Source organism: Protopterus annectens, chromosome 1.part0, assembly GCF_019279795.1.
Source record: "Protopterus annectens isolate FY-2018-M chromosome 1.part0, PAN1.0, whole genome shotgun sequence".
In the NCBI taxonomy this organism is placed as follows: domain Eukaryota; kingdom Metazoa; phylum Chordata; order Ceratodontiformes; family Protopteridae; genus Protopterus; species Protopterus annectens.
Genome location: NC_056725.1, coordinates 390,896,748 through 390,914,163, shown reverse-complemented (window position 1 = coordinate 390,914,163; position 17,416 = coordinate 390,896,748). Strand labels below are relative to the sequence as shown.

At 40.0% G+C, this 17,416-nt stretch overlaps 1 protein-coding gene across 4 annotated transcripts in view; it reads right to left on the bottom strand.

Annotated features, from left to right (window-relative positions):
- EML4 (EMAP like 4) overlaps window positions 1-17,416 on the bottom strand; it is a 1,975,061-nt gene that overhangs the window by 349,534 nt on the left and 1,608,111 nt on the right. For all 4 annotated transcript variants that reach the window (XM_044060268.1, XM_044060269.1, XM_044060261.1 and 1 more), the window contains one exon: window positions 11,500-11,634. In XM_044060268.1, coding sequence (XP_043916203.1) covers window positions 11,500-11,634 — 135 coding nt within the window. The remainder of the gene's footprint in view (window positions 1-11,499; window positions 11,635-17,416) is intronic.

The window sequence follows — 17,416 nt, the reverse complement described above, 5'->3', positions numbered from 1 at the left end:
CTAGGGCAGATAGCCTAGTATGAACTTATGAATCTATGATGCCACATAACCAAATATCCCAACTAAATTTGCAGTTCTAGTATCCTAACTATACAATTAATTAATTGCATTTTCATTGCACAGTATTTATATTTTTATCATAAAGCATTCTGAGGTAAACAATATTCCTGCTATGGAAGTTAATCAAAATGGTGATTAACATAACACAGACAACCCAATTTCTGAAACTAAGATCATTACATAGGATTCAGTTCAAATTTACTTTTACCTTGGGGCCAAACAGTGGGATCAGACACTAGCAGTCTTATTTCCAGTTCATTTTGTTTGCCTTCCAAATTACACAAGTTCTGTAATGATTTATTAATACTTCGGTGCCATTTCATGGTACTGTCATGGTACCATCAATATACATTTTTTTCTAATATTTTTGTAGTACATGGAGCATAGTGATATAATCTGATATACTCCAAAATCTGTAAAATAACTACTCAGTTAAGCGCTATAGTGGAGTGAGACCCAATCTTAACAAATGTTAAGCACCCCCCCAAACAGCTGTTAAGACTGGGTCTCCACCAAGTGAAAGTGCTGTCCAGCAAACCACAGTGGCAGAACTTGAAAAACAGCTTAATTTCTGCCTGCTGTTCCTCCAATCTATCCTTAAATTTCTTAAAAAATATAGCCATAACATCCACTGCTGTCTGATAGTGCTTGCTAAGTGCTTTACCTGCTCTAACTAGTAGTATATGAAGGAATAAATCTACATGCACTACAAAGAATTAAGATCAGGTCTTCAGTCTTAAGCCTGTACTATGTGTTCTCGACATGGATGCAAATATTCACCTTTCATGCTTTGCTGTGAAGGTAAATATCTTGGCATCCATGTCTTGAGCACATAAGAAAGCGTTAAGGATCATCATCGACCCATTCATAATCCTCCATATTTGCTACCTATTACTTTCTATCATAAAACATCTTTTTTTCAGACGAGAATTTAACATTTGCATTTAATCCTGAGTCAACCATTATTTTAAATTATGGAGATAAAATTAACGGAACTAATTCTTAGAATACTTAAGGTAAACCAGCAGTTACTGAACCACTGCATTTGCTAAGCTGTTAATAACATAAGCTTGAGTTATAATGTCAAGACAAGATATTGTTTAACCTAGTTCTTTGTAATCCAGGTGGTCTGCCTTCTACAACACAACTGTGCCCCTGTCGAGCACAGCCACAGAAGTGATCCCCGGGGTGAATTTCCTATCTCCCATCCAATCATCAAGATTTTTCCTGAAGCGTGCTAATGAGGAGCTTTGTTTGATATTGTTCCAGAGCATGGGAAGTCTCTGGGACAGGAATCTATCCCTCCAGCATGTTCTGTTTATTGTGGTGACAAGGTTTAGGTCCCTAGAGCGTGTAGCTTGGAGGGATTGGGATTTCTTTAAGTGAAGCATGTCCAATAGCTCTGGGTTTGACATAGCTTTGTATGTTAGGCCTCTGAGGAGGCAATATGCGACAGAGTAAAGCTGGAGTTTTTTTAGATGGTCTGTGTAGGGCATCTGTTTGAGGCTGATAATCCTCTTTGTAAGGTATTTCTGTGGCCTTTACAGTTGTTGTAGATGTCTTGTGAGGTACATACCAAAAGGGGCACTGTATTCTATAATGGGGTCTAATGAGTGACGAGTAGAGGGGAACAATGACGTCTTTTTTCCTGAAGGAGAAACCTTTTGTGATGAGGTGTGCCACGTAGAAGGATTTCCTGACTACTGTGGCAATGTGATTATTAAAGGAGAGACTACTGTCCACATATGTCCCAAGGTCTCATCACACTTTCAAGTGTTAAGTAGACTACCGCCTATGTGGTAGTTCACAGGTACAGAGTATAGCAGGATTCATGAAAGGGGTGGAAGGGACATCTAGAGGTGTAATGAGATGTCAGTGAAATAAATGTGGGAGATAAGTTACTGAGAGGATTGTATGACATTGTGGTACAACAGTAATAGTATTGGAGTGAGAAAAAAGTATGCTGTGAAGTTGTAATGAAGTGTGTACTACAGAGTAGAATTGGAGCTAGGTAGGGTCATGGCAAGTACAACTTTTGGTTCTCATAAAGTGCAGTTTGAGTTCTTTCTTAAATTGTAAAGGGTGTGTAATGGAGTGTAATTAGGATGGGAGGTTATTCCATGCCTGGGATAGGGTAGATTTATAAAGTAATCTTCCAATAGTTTTTTTTGGTTGGTAGATGTCCAGGAGTTGTTGGTTAAAGGTACGAAGTGTGCGAGTTGCTGTGTAGATGGAAACCAAGGACAGGACAGGTTGATGGTTTATAAAGTATGGAGTAAATAATTTGTAACTGAGATAGAAGAAGTTGTGGGAGTTCTAGCCATTGTAGTGAGGTGAGTGAGAGGCAGTGGTGTGAGTTATGTGGGGAGTTTGTGATGAACCTTGCTATTTTGTGGTAAGTTTGTTGGAGTTTGGCTAGGGTAGTTGTTTGAATATTAGTTAGTATTGGGGTGGCATAGAGAAGGGAGGGGAGAAGAACAGCCTGTGACAGACAAAAATTGGGTTATAAAATGAGATTTTAATGACTGCAGTTCTTCTGCCTTACCTAGAACCCTTATGCTTTCTTATCAGACTGCTTGACTAAGTTACATATTGAATTGCCATCTCTCAAAGGCTAGTTTTACCAGAGTTTTTGTTTCAGCCTGCACAAGAACATACACAAATCATTAAGGAGAAGAACAGCTTCTTATTAACTGGATTTTAAACAGTAAGATACAGTTGCGTGATCATTATAATCACTTGATAATGACATCTAACAACTATATATCTTTATTATGGAATAACATTACTAGTGTATAAACTTTTTTTTCCTGTTCCATTAAAATGGCCCAACTATGCTGTTGCTTCATCTATATACTTTATTTCTGAATTCTATTTTTTTTTCATTTTCCATTTGTTAAAAATTATGCAAATTTTATCACTGACTTGTCACTTATAAGGAGGTTTCTTCCGCTGGCACATAAATGAAGCAGACTGGGTGATCCTACCACAGTCCTGCCTTTTCTTCCAAATGACTGGGAATTCATGTCAATATCCTGACAAATCATGTATAAACCCATTAATTCAGAAACTCAGGTAAGTTTTTTTGTCAGAGATAATTCACACTATTACCTGTTCATTTTACACTTTGAATTTGAATTTGATTTGACCAATCATAATTCTAATCTTGTCTCGTGAAGACCAGTTTATCTATTGCAAGTCTATACTTTTTGAATATGCCCCTAGGGAGATAAACCTCACACTATTGCATTTTCAGCTCTTTCCTGTTTCTTATGTGAACATTTGAGAATGGGTCAGTCAGGATTTAATGGCCCCATAAGTAAGCTAGTCATTGATTCTAATTATTCAGGAAGTACCAGAGCATGGTGAACTTAACCTCCTCCCTCCTGTGGGTCACCAAATACATGTTCTTAAATACTACTTAGATCTGAAGATGTCTTATTATTAATACAACTGTGGTCATCAGAAATATAGCTTATTCATAATTTTTATAATATAAGCATACAATTTATTTATCTACAAACCTTATCTTAATTGCTAAAGGTCAATTTCATTATTTGGGAAGAAAATAATATTAATGGCATACATAATTTAGATTTTTTTTATTTCCTCAAACAAGTCTATGGGCAGACAATTGCACTGAATCCACTGATTTTTCATTATAGTGACAGTGATTCATGGTGATCACCAGCATTTCTTCTGTATTTATTATTTTGCCATCAGTCCTAGATGTTTATGGGATGAGCAAATGAGTATAAACTAAGAGACTGTCTCTCGCTCAAGGGCTGTCATTGTTTCCATTTACTCAGCCCTCACTAGGCCAATCATAGAGTATAATGCCCCCAGACAAATGCAACAACTGGAACACCCGCAGACTTGCATACTAAAATGATGCAAGGCCTAAACAATATGTCCAACATGGATCCACTCAAAGTCATGTCCCTATACTTAGTATCCTACAGACTACTAAGAGGTGACCAGTGTCTACCATAAAAGCCATCCTCTGATCCAATACTGGCAGATATGCTGTCCATCAGCATGTAAAATGGCATCAAAAATACTTGGTTTAGAGAACTAAATCTCTTCTGCACCATCAGCAGAATGTTTTGGAAGGCCAGGTATACATTGCACAGGATCTATAGATGGAAAACAGAAAATGTACCACAGGACTGTTCCCTGTACTACTAATGGAAACAGGCAGCTCCTAAATGCTTTATCCCATTTATGTCTCCCCACAAATTATTTATGGTATGATCCCAGTTATACTCATTAGGGGTAATATATAATTATCAGCTATGGGATGAGTAAGGTCAATCTAATACCAATGAGATAGGTTAATTTGATCACCAACATGGAAACTGGCCAGAATTAAAATGGCCTTAAAGGGCAACAAGCCTAGCACTTAACTATGAACCAATGAGCCTATAGTATGTGCTTGGAAGCGAAGTGCTATTCAGTCTGAGGAAGCTGACCTCCAGGTGTCAAGAATCTGACAGCACAAAATTTGCAGGAGTGAATAAAGCTACTGTTATCTTCATTAAATACTCAAATACATTCAGCTCATTTAAAATATTCAATATACAAACAGACTTTGCAACTTAAGTAAAAAGATATCCACAGACTGATTTAGATGTAAAAATATGTTAACATTTCACAGAGCACCAATAATATACCCTATTATGTTATTGTCCTCCATATTATGTCCTCCCAGCACCCTAGATAATCGTGTTTGAATCTCATATTTACAACTCCCACACGTCAGTCGTCCTACTCCTCCTGTGCCTACCCCGTTGGTCGTAACCTCTGATTGCCATGCTAGTCTTTCCTTATCCTCAATAGCCTGTGTGAGCTGTCCCACAGAATCTCAACACATGATTAAATATGATGTGACTGTAATGCAGAATCTACATAGAATGTATACATTTTAACTAATCTCGGTTTTGTGTCAATTGTATGCCCTTGTACCAGTGATATATTTATCCTGCCTAATGCATAAAACTTTTTATGTACATTTCAAAAAGTGGGACTCCCATTATTAACCTCTGCTCTGCCTATCAACCACTGCATGACCACCTCTGAAGTGCTTATTCAACACACAGGAGGTGTGGTTAAAGCCTGCAACAAGAGTCCCCTGATGGCTTCATAAATGACAGGTGCACCATGATGTGCTCTTCTCTAGTCAGGAAATGATAATACAGACTTTGGGACAGTTGGCCATATGCTGAACAAGTAAGAGAGCCAAAAAAAGAAAAAAAAATGTTTCCATTTTAATGACAGCATCTCTAGGAATGCAAGTCGTGCAAACCTTTTCAGTAATGACTCTAATCCAGGTATTAATGCGAATGTACTTTAACAGTTCAGTATATTGTTACAAAGCAAAACTACTCATTCTATACCACCATAAACAAGCTCAAGTGAAATGCTGCCTGTTTAAATAAATCTGAATATAAACATTTTGGGTAACTTAAGACTAGAGAAGGATACAATAACATATACGGTAACAACATTCTTGAGAATTGTTTTTTAGACACAAGGGTGTGGAGTTGGCATAGTAGTGAAGGTCTTCACCTCATAAATGCAAGGTACAGGATTTGATTCTGACCTTGAGTTTTTGGCTTGGCTTAAAATGGCCCTTCAAGGCAGTTAAAGTACAGTTTTGTACCTACCATAAATGTAGATGTTCGAAGATCCACATTGCTGCAGTCCTTACACTTGGGTAGTCCGCTGTCCTCGGTCGGCCCGAATATCAAAGTATAAGGCTGACGTCGGTCAAGGCGCATTAGACTGACATCAGGACGTCAGGGTACAAATGCGCATGACCGACGTCATATCCTCAGTCTTTTCTTGCCCCAGATGTCAGAAGACCCTAACAAGAAAGGTCAAAACACAAAGACAACTAACAACCAACCAACCACCCTAGCACTAATAATATGTACAATATACACAATATTTACAATCCAACCCACACAACCGCCTCTAACTACAGAGGGGAAGGAGGGAGGGTAAATTGGACTGCAGCAATGTGGATCTTTGAACATCTACATTTATGGTAGGTACAAAACTGTACTATGTTCTTCATCTCACATTGCTGCAGTCCTTACACTTGGGTAGAATCCCAAAGCAGAGGTAAGGGAGGATGGCACAACTATAAAGAAGCAGGAGCTGCCAAAATGCCCTGTAAAATAGCAGTGGCAAAACCAGCCCTAGATTTAGAGTAAAGTGGAAGGCGATAATGCTTAGAGAAAGTATGCACTGAACTCCAAGTAGCTGCCTCCAAGATATCTTTAGTTGCCACCCCCCTTAAAAAAGCTGTTGAAGTGGCAGTAGCCCTAGTGGAATGAGGCCTAATCCCAGCTGGAACCTCCTTGCCATGATGGGAATAACAGAAAGCAATGCACAACCCAATCCACTTAGAAATAGTTTGTTTTGACACAGGCTTGCCCTGAGAACTCAAAGCAAAAGAAACAAATAACTGCTGAGACTGCCTGAACCCTTTAGTTCTGCTCAAATAATATCGCAACTGCCTGTGTATATCCAAAGTGTGCAAAATCTTTTCCCCTTTATTTTGGGGGGTTGCATAAAAGGTAGGCAAATGAATAGTTTGGTTTAAAGCCACACTAGAAACCACTTTAGGCATAAAGGAAGGATTAGTATGCAAAGATACCCTATCCTTATGGAAAATTAAGAAAGGCTCAACTGCCATAAGGGCCTGTAATTCAGAAACCCTTCTCGCAGAGGTAATGGCCAACAAAAAAGCAGTCTTCCATGATAAATATTTCAACTCAGCAGTAGCTGCAGGCTCAAAAGGTTGTAGAGTGAGTTTCTCCAACACAAAATTGAGATCCCAAGCAGGAGTAGGAGCTCTCCGTGGGGGTCTTATATTCTTTGCCCCTCTAAGGAATTGCTTAAACAAAGGATGAGAAAACAATGGTGGGTCACAATCATAGTGAGCAGAAATTGCTACAGCATGAATCTTAATAGAAGAGAAGGACAAACCTTTGTCCAGTAACTCAGTAAGATATTGAAGAGCCACACTTAAATTAGGCTTAGAAACATCAAATGCTTTTGCTGCACTCCAAAATAAAAATCTCTTCCATTTATCTGCGTACACTTTCCTTGTACTAGGCCTTCTGGCCTCCAAAATAACATTCAAAACTTGCTGTGGAAGCTGAAACCCTCCAGGGTTTAAAACAGAATATGCCAGGCTGTCAGGTGAAGAGAGTGAAGTTTGACATTGAGTAAATGACTGTTCTCCTGAGACAGCAGGTGTGGAATCGAAGGTAAAGGCCATGGAGGCTCCTGCCAGACTTCTCAGTAGTGGGTACCAATGCTGTCGAGGCCAATCTGGAGCTATTAAAATCATCTTTGGCTTGTCCTGTCTGACCTTCAGAAGTACCTTTGGGAGGAGAGGCAGAGGTGGAAAGGCATACACATGAAGATTGTTCCAATTGAATGAAAGAGCATCCACTTTCCAAGCTGTGGGATGAAAACTTTTTGTGCAAAACTTTGGCAGCTGGTAGTTTAGTGGAGAAGCGAACAGATCTATGTCTGGAGTTCCCCATGACACTGTCAATTTCTGAAATACATGAGGATCCAATTTCCACTCGTGGGGATCCATAATTTGTCTGCTCAACACATCTGCTAAGGAGTTCTGTGCTCCCGGCAGAAACCTTGCCTGTAGATTTAGCTTTAAACTGAGAGCAGTCTCCCACAAAATCATTGCTTGCCTGCACAGAGGATAAGAATGAGTTCCGCCTTGCTTGTTGATGTACCACATGACAGTTGTGTTGTCTGTTAGAATCAACACCTGCCCTGGAAGAAGTAAATCCTTGAAAGCTATTAATGCAAATTGGACTGCTAACATCTCCTTCAGGTTGATATGTAGATGTAGAAGTCTGGCAGGCCACGTGTCTTGTATCCACTTTCCATTTAGATGAGCTCCCCAAGCTTTGTCTGAGGCATCTGTCGTTAGAATCTGACTCGCCTCTGGCCGGGTCACAGAGAGTCCCTTGTTTAGGTGACATTCCTGAGCCCACCACAAAAATTCCTTTTGAATGCAAGGTATTATCTGAATGACAGTGTCCAAATCTTGGCAGTGCTGTGTCCATACATTTTGAGATACCATTGTAGCTTCCTCATATGCAGTTTGGCATTGGGAAGCACCAGAATACAAGATGCCATGAACCCCAAGGCTTGAAGGACTGTCCTTGCAGTCAGCCTGGACTGATGAGACAATTGATGGAAGTAAAGAGAAAGATTCTTTTGTTTGTCCGGGGTCAAAAAGGCCATCTGGGATGCTGTATTCAGTCTCACACCCAGAAAGCACATGTCCTGAGAGGGTACTAGACTGGACTTTATTTCGTTCACAGACTACCCCAGGCATCTTAGCACTGCTATCACATAGTGTAGATGATGAAGAAGTTCGTCCTTTCCTTGAGCCAGAATCAGGCAATCGTCCAAATAAGGATAGATCTGTATTCCTCTTAGCCTGAAGAAAGCTATCACTGGAGCCAGAACCTTCGTGAACACTCTGGGCGCAGTAGATAAGCCAAAGGGCAATGCAGAGAACTGATAATGAGAATTCCCAGCCCGAAAACGTAGATACTTCCTGCAACTTAGCCTGATAGGAACATGAAGGTAAGCCTCCTTGAGATCCAGAGTCACCATCCAGTGATCTTTGCCCAGCAGAGGTAAAAGCTGTTGTAACGTCAACATTTTGAACTTGGGAATGTCCAGATAAGTGTTGAGGATAGATAAATCCAAAATTGGTCTCCACGTGTTCCCCTTCTTTGGTACTAGGAACAGGCGAGAATAAAATCCTAGGCCCACTTCTGACAGAGGGACCGGTTGTATGGCTCCTATTTGGAGCAGCAGAGAAATCTGTTTGTGAGCCTCTATTCTTTGCTGAGGAGGAACGTCTGGCATGCCTTTGAAAGGGGGCAAGGTATGGAAATAAAACCTGTAACCTTGGTGTATGATATCCAATACCCATCTGTCTTGGGTAATTAAACTCCAATTTTCCTTGAAAAGTGCCAACCTTCCTCCCAAAGGTGCTGCCAGACGAGAAGGCTCTGGCAGCTGAAAAGGTAGGTCATTGGGTCTGTTTACGAAAGGACTGACCCCTGCCCTCACTCGAAGACTGTGCAGGTGAACTCCCTGTTCTAGGCCTGAAAGAGCCCTGAGCTCTGCCCCTACCACGTCTAGACCTACCCCTAGACTGGGAATCATAAGAAGGATACGTCCACCCCTTGGTAGGCCAATTTCTGCTAAACTTCGGAGGCTGAACCTGCAAAAAATCTTTAACAGTCTGCATAGACTTAGCCTTGTCTTCCATTTTCTTTAAGACTGCCTCAACAGGTGAACCAAATAACACATCAGATTGTAAAGGAGCATCTAAAATCCTTGTCTTAACATGGTCAGATAAATTCTGATCCCTTAGCCAGGCGTGCCTGCGAAGAACTGACCCAGTGGCAGCCACCCTAGACGAGGCCTGTACAGCATCAAAACCACATTGCAAAGAATGCTTACCCACTTGTTCAGAGACATGTACCAAATCTTGTAACTCTTAACACTTAATACCTTCTGCCAGAGCATCTACCTTAGACTTCAATTGAGACAGTAGATAGTTTTGGTATTTCAACATGTGAAACTGGCAATTCAGAGCCCTCATAGCTAGGGTGGAAGAAGTATAGACTTTCTTTCCCCATCTATCCAAAGCTCTGGCCTCTTTATCTGGAGGAACCGGATTTTTAACAACAGAAGCCTTAACACCCTTAGGCCCCTGACTAACAGTTTCTGGGTCTGCCCTAGGACTCTTAAAAAGATACTTATGAGCTTCAGGCACCCTATAATACCTATCCGGCTTAACAGGAGCAGGAGGCAAAGAATCAGGATTAAGAGAAGCCTCTGCAAACACATCCTCCACAACATCCAGAACAGGAGGTATAGCCAAAGACCTATGCTGGGGTAAAAACAAAAATTCCCTAAGCCTTTTCCTGGAATCAGAGAAGTCCTGACCTTCCCACTTAAAATGTTCCCTCATGGAATGAAGAGTCTCTGAAAAAGAAAAATCCTCAGGAGGAGAAGCAGAAGGAGTAGAATCATCCACATCAGAATCAGAATAAGGAGAATACTCCTGCAAGTCTTCAGCCGAAGACTCTGAAACATCTGAAGCCTGCTCCAAACTCCCCAACTCAGGTTCCACCCTAGGCCTCTTATCAGGAGGGGGCAAAGAACCCCTAATCAAGGTAATCAAATCTTCTGCCATTTTAAGCATATGCTTCTTGGGCACAGATCCTGAAGAACTAGGAGTGACACCAACTGAAGCTAAACCTGGCCTGCCTCTGGGAGAAGCCTTGGAAACAGAAGGAGAAGGCCTAACCACCGTAGGAAGGGAGGGGAGTACAGAAACCTGAGAAGCCCCTTCAGCCTGACCTGCCTCCTGAGAGGCTACATCCTGCAATAACAAGGTCTCCCCCTGGGACTCCAGAGAAACCTCCGGTGGAACCACCGGCTCCACCGACACCTCTAAAGAACCGGCGTCCGGTACGGACGACTCGTCTAACCTGGGCTTAGCTGCCTTATCCTTGCGCTTCTTCGAAGAAGCGGACGCCGGAGCATCCAACGGCATATTATAATTGCACCGCTTCCCGAAGACTAACCTGGCACAATCTAACCTTCTCTTAATAGTGCGCTTATTGAATCTAGCACAAAAGCGACACCCAACAACGTCGTGCTCAGGCCCTAAACAAGGAATACACAAAGTATGATAATCTTTATGCGGTATCTGTTTCCCACAAGAAATACAGTTATTCACTTTTTCTGACATCCGGTAAACCACTGAGGCAAGAAAAAACTAAAATATTCCCCAACGGGGTACTTAGCCAACTTTGACTCGATCTGAAACTCCGAATTCGAAAAATTTCAGAACGCCGAACGGCACTTGCAACGCTGCTTCTGCATCGGACCATGCGGCAAAAAAGACAGAAGATATGACGTCGGTCATGCGCATTTGTACCCTGACGTCCTGATGTCAGTCTAATGCGCCTTGACCGACGTCAGCCTTATACTTTGATATTCGGGCCGACCGAGGACAGCGGACTACCCAAGTGTAAGGACTGCAGCAATGTGAGATGAAGAACATCATTGTATTAAGCTATGAACTTATGAAGCTATCATCTTTCATACACAGCAAACCAGACTGAATTATAATGCAAACAACATTTTCAGAATGTTTTATAAAACTTCTGTTGCAACTACACTTATGTGAAGCAATTCTAACCAGTAGCCAGCCGTATGGTAAAGAGCACAACCCATCCTGGATATACACATAGAACAGATGCACCTCAAAGGGGAAAGAAGCATCAGCAACAGCCTTGTGAAACGTGTCTGCAGTTTTATTAAAACAACAACAGAAGCAGATTACAATCTGGTTCTTACCCCAAATATTCCTTGTTTCCTTGCTAGTGAGTTGCCATTCCATGTCCAGAAAAATATATGGGACTTGCCACAAGTTACTATGGTGTTGGCATCAATAGGGTGAAACTCTACGGCTAATACAACCTCATTTGTGGTCTGTGAAAATAAACACAGAAAAACTACCAATCATGGCAAGAAGTGCACAGGTTATTGATTTATTTCAAAATCAGTATTCAACACCTACAAATATGACACAAAAAAGGAAAAATATTACAGTAAATTAAAAGAAAAGAATCATACAAGTTTTATATTCCATAATTCACTTTGAAAATACAGTAACCATTATTTAGAAGGATAATGCAAGATTTATTATTTAAAAACCAAATAAACATTCATCCTACCCTGTCAGGTAGTCATATGTCTCGAATGTTTCTGATTTTTCAGGGACACATTTAATTTCAGCTCAGAATTTTCATAATTTCCTCTTAAAATCTATGGCTTTTTTAAGAAAAGGTGGTGGTTTACAGTAAAAAAAATAACGGCACTCATTAAAGTCATAGGCTTCTTTTACTTCAGAAAATGCATGTTAATTAAAGTCCTCTTATCCAGATTAACTTTTGAAACTGCTCTTACTAACATTTAAAAGATGTCTTGGACTTGGAATCTTTGGCCCTGATAATATGTGGTTTTCTTCCTGATTCAGCAGATAAGTTGAGAGGTATGAAGTTGGCACTGCTTACACAGTCAACAGTCATGCTGTTTAGTGGACCTTGTGATATTAGATGTATGTACTAAACTTACTGTTGAATTACTTATAATCACTAATGAATGAACCAGGGCAGTACTTTACTCTCCAGCTCCATTTTAAGCTAAAAAGACTACTGTGAAAACGTTGCATGGCCATCCTGTTACCTGCAGGGGTGCTTAAGCTTCTTCCCAAATCCCAGAAACGTGCAGTAGGGATACTGTCAATCATCCACACTACCCCTAGTTATGCGTGCTATTAGAATGAGTGAGTGAGTGAGTGAGTGAGTGAGTGAGTGTGTGTGTGTGTGTGTGTGTGTGTGTGTGTGTGTGTGTGTGTGTGTGTGTGTGTGTGTGTGTGTGTGTGTGTGTGTGTGTGTGTGTGTGTGTGTGTGTGTGTGTGTGTGTGTGTGAGTGTGTGTGTGTGCATGTCCGTGTAACTAACTGTATCTTGCAATGACTGGTGCATTGTCTAGGATTAGTTGCTTGACTTTATGCCCACTGAGTGCCAATACAGGATCCAGCTTCCCTGCATTCCTGAAATTATTACGCATCTAAATGGAGAATAATGAATGATGAATTAACCACAGAAAAGTAAAAACAGAAACATTATCAATGCAGATACACTGTTCAGCTGAAGTACGTGAATATCATAGCTGCTCTTTAATGCATATACTGTTTTCTTACGTTCTGACTAGAAACTAAGATATAAACATACAGACAACCTGTCCTCTTAACAGTTTCTAGTCTCATCTAAGTAACCAAAATCATTGTGCATATTACAGTGCAGTCATATGCCAGTGGTGACAGATTACACAGGGTGACAATTGACTCACTGATGCAAAATCAAACCAAACAACATGCACCAAAGCATTTTTCACAAATGATCAGCATTCAGCCTCCTGGCTGACAGTGACAGTGCCCATAAGTTTGACTCATATGCCTATTAGTAGCACTAGTATATATGGCACCACAAACCCTTAAACACATGCAAAAAATCTATTTCAGATCATCTACTAGTGTAACACTATATTGTAAAATTCCTCTATTGTACATCTCTCTAATTTTGCACTTGTTGGAGCTTTTCTCCCCGGGCCGCCACTGAAAAATGACCTGTGTTCAGTCAGAATTTCCCAGTAAACAAATGTAATAAATAAAAATAAATTAAAAAAACAACAAAAAAACAAACAAACAGCTGTACTGTGTTCCCCAAAGCCTTTGTGAATAGTATGCTCCTCACTTCAAGATGGAGGAATACACATCTACTTTAAGCTTTAGGAAATGCTACCAATTTCTCTCCTATCGTTACTCTCAACAGCTTACCCCAAACTGATCCACGATGTCATATTTTAACATTTCTGTATGATCCCGTGACCCTTCCTTTGTGCAAGAACTGAAGCTAAGTTTCTTAACATTACTTACTTAAGTTTACCCCTCTATCTCTGTCTTTTTTAAGTATATTAAAGTGCCTAATGCTAGTGGCTATCACTACCACAATCAATACAAACACAAATAATAATTATACAGAAAGGATGACGTGCTATCATATTCACAGAGCTTTACAAACCCAAACAACAAACAGTCAAATAACAAAATAAACCAAATAAAAATGTCCAAATTATTCAGAGATCAAGCAACCATTCTTTTTTGAATGAATTATGAAAAATGGGCTTCATATATATCTTACTTTCTTAAAACTTCCAAGGATAAGTTCAGCAATCACCATGTGTTCACACTATACCAGAACACAAAGCTGTGCACATCCAATCAAAAGTGTCTGAGACAAAAAAAAAAATAAAATCTATTTAAAACAATAACAAATCCAAAAAGATTCTGAATTTAAGTTAAAAAAAAAGTTTCATATGACCAGTTTTCATCCACAGTAAAATTTCCCACCTTTAATTCTCCAGCCTTGAAATTCTCCTACTGAACTGTTTCGGCTTTTCCCAGTTAGGGGTTGCCACAGCAGAACTCCGGTCCGCTAATGACTGGCATTGGATTTTAACTGTGCCGAGGTGCCAGCCCAACCTTCAAAGATGGCACACCCACTCACGCTCGCACCTACCTGCATGTCTTTAATGTCACTCAACCGCAGGGACGACATTCTCCTACTGAACAGAAAGATGAAATTCACTGGCCCCATCTCAGGTTTTTTAATAAACCCCAATCAAGTTTCCATTTTAGAAAAACAGAATGGATTAACCTACACATTACCTGCCAAATCATAAACAGCAGTTCAGAGCAAAACCTCAAAAGCTGCCTTATCTTTAACAAGAAAAAAGTATATCACAGTCACAGATCACCACAAAAACAGCCAGCAAACAAGCCCCTGTAAAAATGAAGTCACTACTCACATAGATAGACAAGAAGATGAAAAAGCTACAAAGTAGCAAAAACAGTGGAATACTATAAATTAGACTGCCTTTCGAAATGTCCAAAAGCAAGTCAGAAAACTTGCCAAAGTACTGCACTATCCTTCAGTGCTGTCATTTAAACTGACAATTGTTTTCAATCTTTTTTAATTTCTCCATGTTTTTTGGGTTTCTAATGCCATGATGGGAACGGACCCCATTCCTAAGTCAAAATATGATTAAAGTTCATGAAATTAGTATTGTTTCAATCTTTGATGTCAGCAAAAAAAGTGCTCTTCGCAGCACCTGCATTGTGCCTGGTAATGACTCCTTCTGCAATTCATATAGAGATACAAGTACTGGTAACATATCTAAATATAATTGTAGATTCTTTTTTATAAGACCCATTGCTCCTACTACTATTGGAACTGTCTGGGTATCTTTCTTCCTCATTGCTCTCTTTTCTGCCTGCAAATCCTGATATTTTATGACTTTTGTGTCTCTCTGTATGCAGTTGATTCCTAGAGGTTACCTTAATGTTAAGTAAGATGGACGCACATATACAAGTTGTATATAGACTACAAAATACATGCAGCCTTGAAAACTGTAAAGGGGGACTTTTGCTGAATGTCCAAATTACTGAACATCTGTTTTGCTGAAACTGGTAACTGGAATTGTATTAAGGGTGACCGCACTTGTTTGAAGGTTACGGTAAAAGTTAATGTTTGGTAAGGGGGATAAATGTAGTGAGAATATTCATTTTTGCTTGTAGTGTGTGTCAGAACTACCATGTGTAGTAGTAGTGTTACAGAAATGCTTTTTTCCTGAGGTAAGGGGTCAGACTAGGGTTAGGGTCAGAATTAGTGTTATCGTTAGGGTTAGGATTTAGCAGGTATTATAAGGTGGTACAGAGGGAGAAACCATAACCCTTCACCTAACCCTAACCTGACACCTCACCTTAGGAAAAACCTTTTCCTTCACACTATCACTATTCCTACCAAGTAGGGCTTAGTGTTACAGGAGGGCTTTAGCTTAAATGTAGCAATAGGAAATTATTTTCCTTTGGCAATCTTTTTCATGTCCGGGTTTTATGTGTTTGATAATGTGAAAGTTCAAAAGGAGTTTTGCTAATGTTTTGCAAATCAGTATTTAAACCTCTTGATCATGCCTACAATAATCACACAAACATGCACATACATATATGTAAATAAGTGTAATATATTTAACATACACACACACACACACACACACACACACACACACACACACACACACACACGCGCATACATATATGTAAATAAGTGTAATATATTTAACATACACACACACACACGTGCATACATATATGTAAATAAAAGTAGAGATCTCACACACACACACATATACTATTGTGCCTAAATGTTCTAACATTAAAAGGGCAAATTAAAACTAGACATATAGAGGTATAATATTACACAGAAGGATAGTAAACAAAGTGACGAGAACTGTTACTTGCTAAGTGAAACAAACAAACATTAATTTATGATGACAGATCTGCAAGAATGGACATATCTCTAATACCATCAAGAATACTGGTGTTATGATTACATAGCAAGTACAACTTTCCCAGACTGATGAGCACTCAACTATCTCATAATGCATCATGGTACCAAGCCTCTTTATACTTTAATTCTGATGTGTGGAAGACAGCTAAATATTACAATAAAAAGAGAAAGGACAACCTTAGGACCAGACCACACATGCCAAAAGCAGAGGAAAGGTGGGTGGGTATGTTAAACAGAATGGACCTACTCTTACAGACAGCATTATGGGAAATACATAACTTTCATATTTCTTAACAGGAAGTCCATCTTCCTAACAGTAGGATAGTGTCCCAAGCAGATTTTTCTGGCAGACTTCCCAGTGGGAATATTCCTCAGAAGACAGTGTCCCCAAAAGAAGATGGAGGCATCACATACAGCTTATAGTGCTGTGCAAAGGTCATGAAAGTATACCAAGCAGTTGCTGTACAGGTACCATCCAGAGGTGTGCTCTATAAAATAGCAGTAAGTGTAGCATCTCTTCTTGTAGAATACAGCTATAGTACTGTAGACAGAGTATGGACAGAACTGTTATCATTGCTATGGCAAATGTGTACACAGTCTGAGAGACAGCTGGTTATGGTAACCTTAGAGATTTTCTAAGCAATACACCTGTTAGGAAAAGGAAACAAATAACAGGTTGCCTTTGCAAGCCAGCCTTTGTCCTGACAACATAAAATATTTATTGATAGTGAATGTCCATACAATGAAGAAGATACTCTTTCTGGCTAGAATACTCAGGGAAACACAGGTAGACAAATGTTTTGGATCAGAAGTGTTCTGAAAGACTTTCTCAAGCAAGTGAGATAGATGTAGTAGGAAACTAACTTACTGAGGCCCATATGGGACAGTAAGAATGACCTGTGCTTTGTGTATATTGCATGTCTACACAACCATCCTCATCAAAAGAAATGGGGGTCTGTTGTCCTCACTGCTAGGGCATTGATGTGTAGGGCTGAATCAGTGGATGTTGACACAGCCTTAAATACCTACACACTGTAATGCTCCTCCCCACAGACTCAGTGTCCATCAGATAGGGTGACTGGAAGGTACTCCCCTTAGTAAGGCAGCTCATCTCCATAAAACAAAATATACTATCAGCAGGAATTGGATATTCTGCTTTGGCAGAACACAGGGCCTGTATTCTGAGATTACTGGACCCACACTGGCTGCTACATACAGTACCCTCATCTGGAGGCTAGCATGTGGCACCTCAGGAATGGCTACTGCCGTTAGTCCTAGTATCCCTAGCCATAAGTGAGT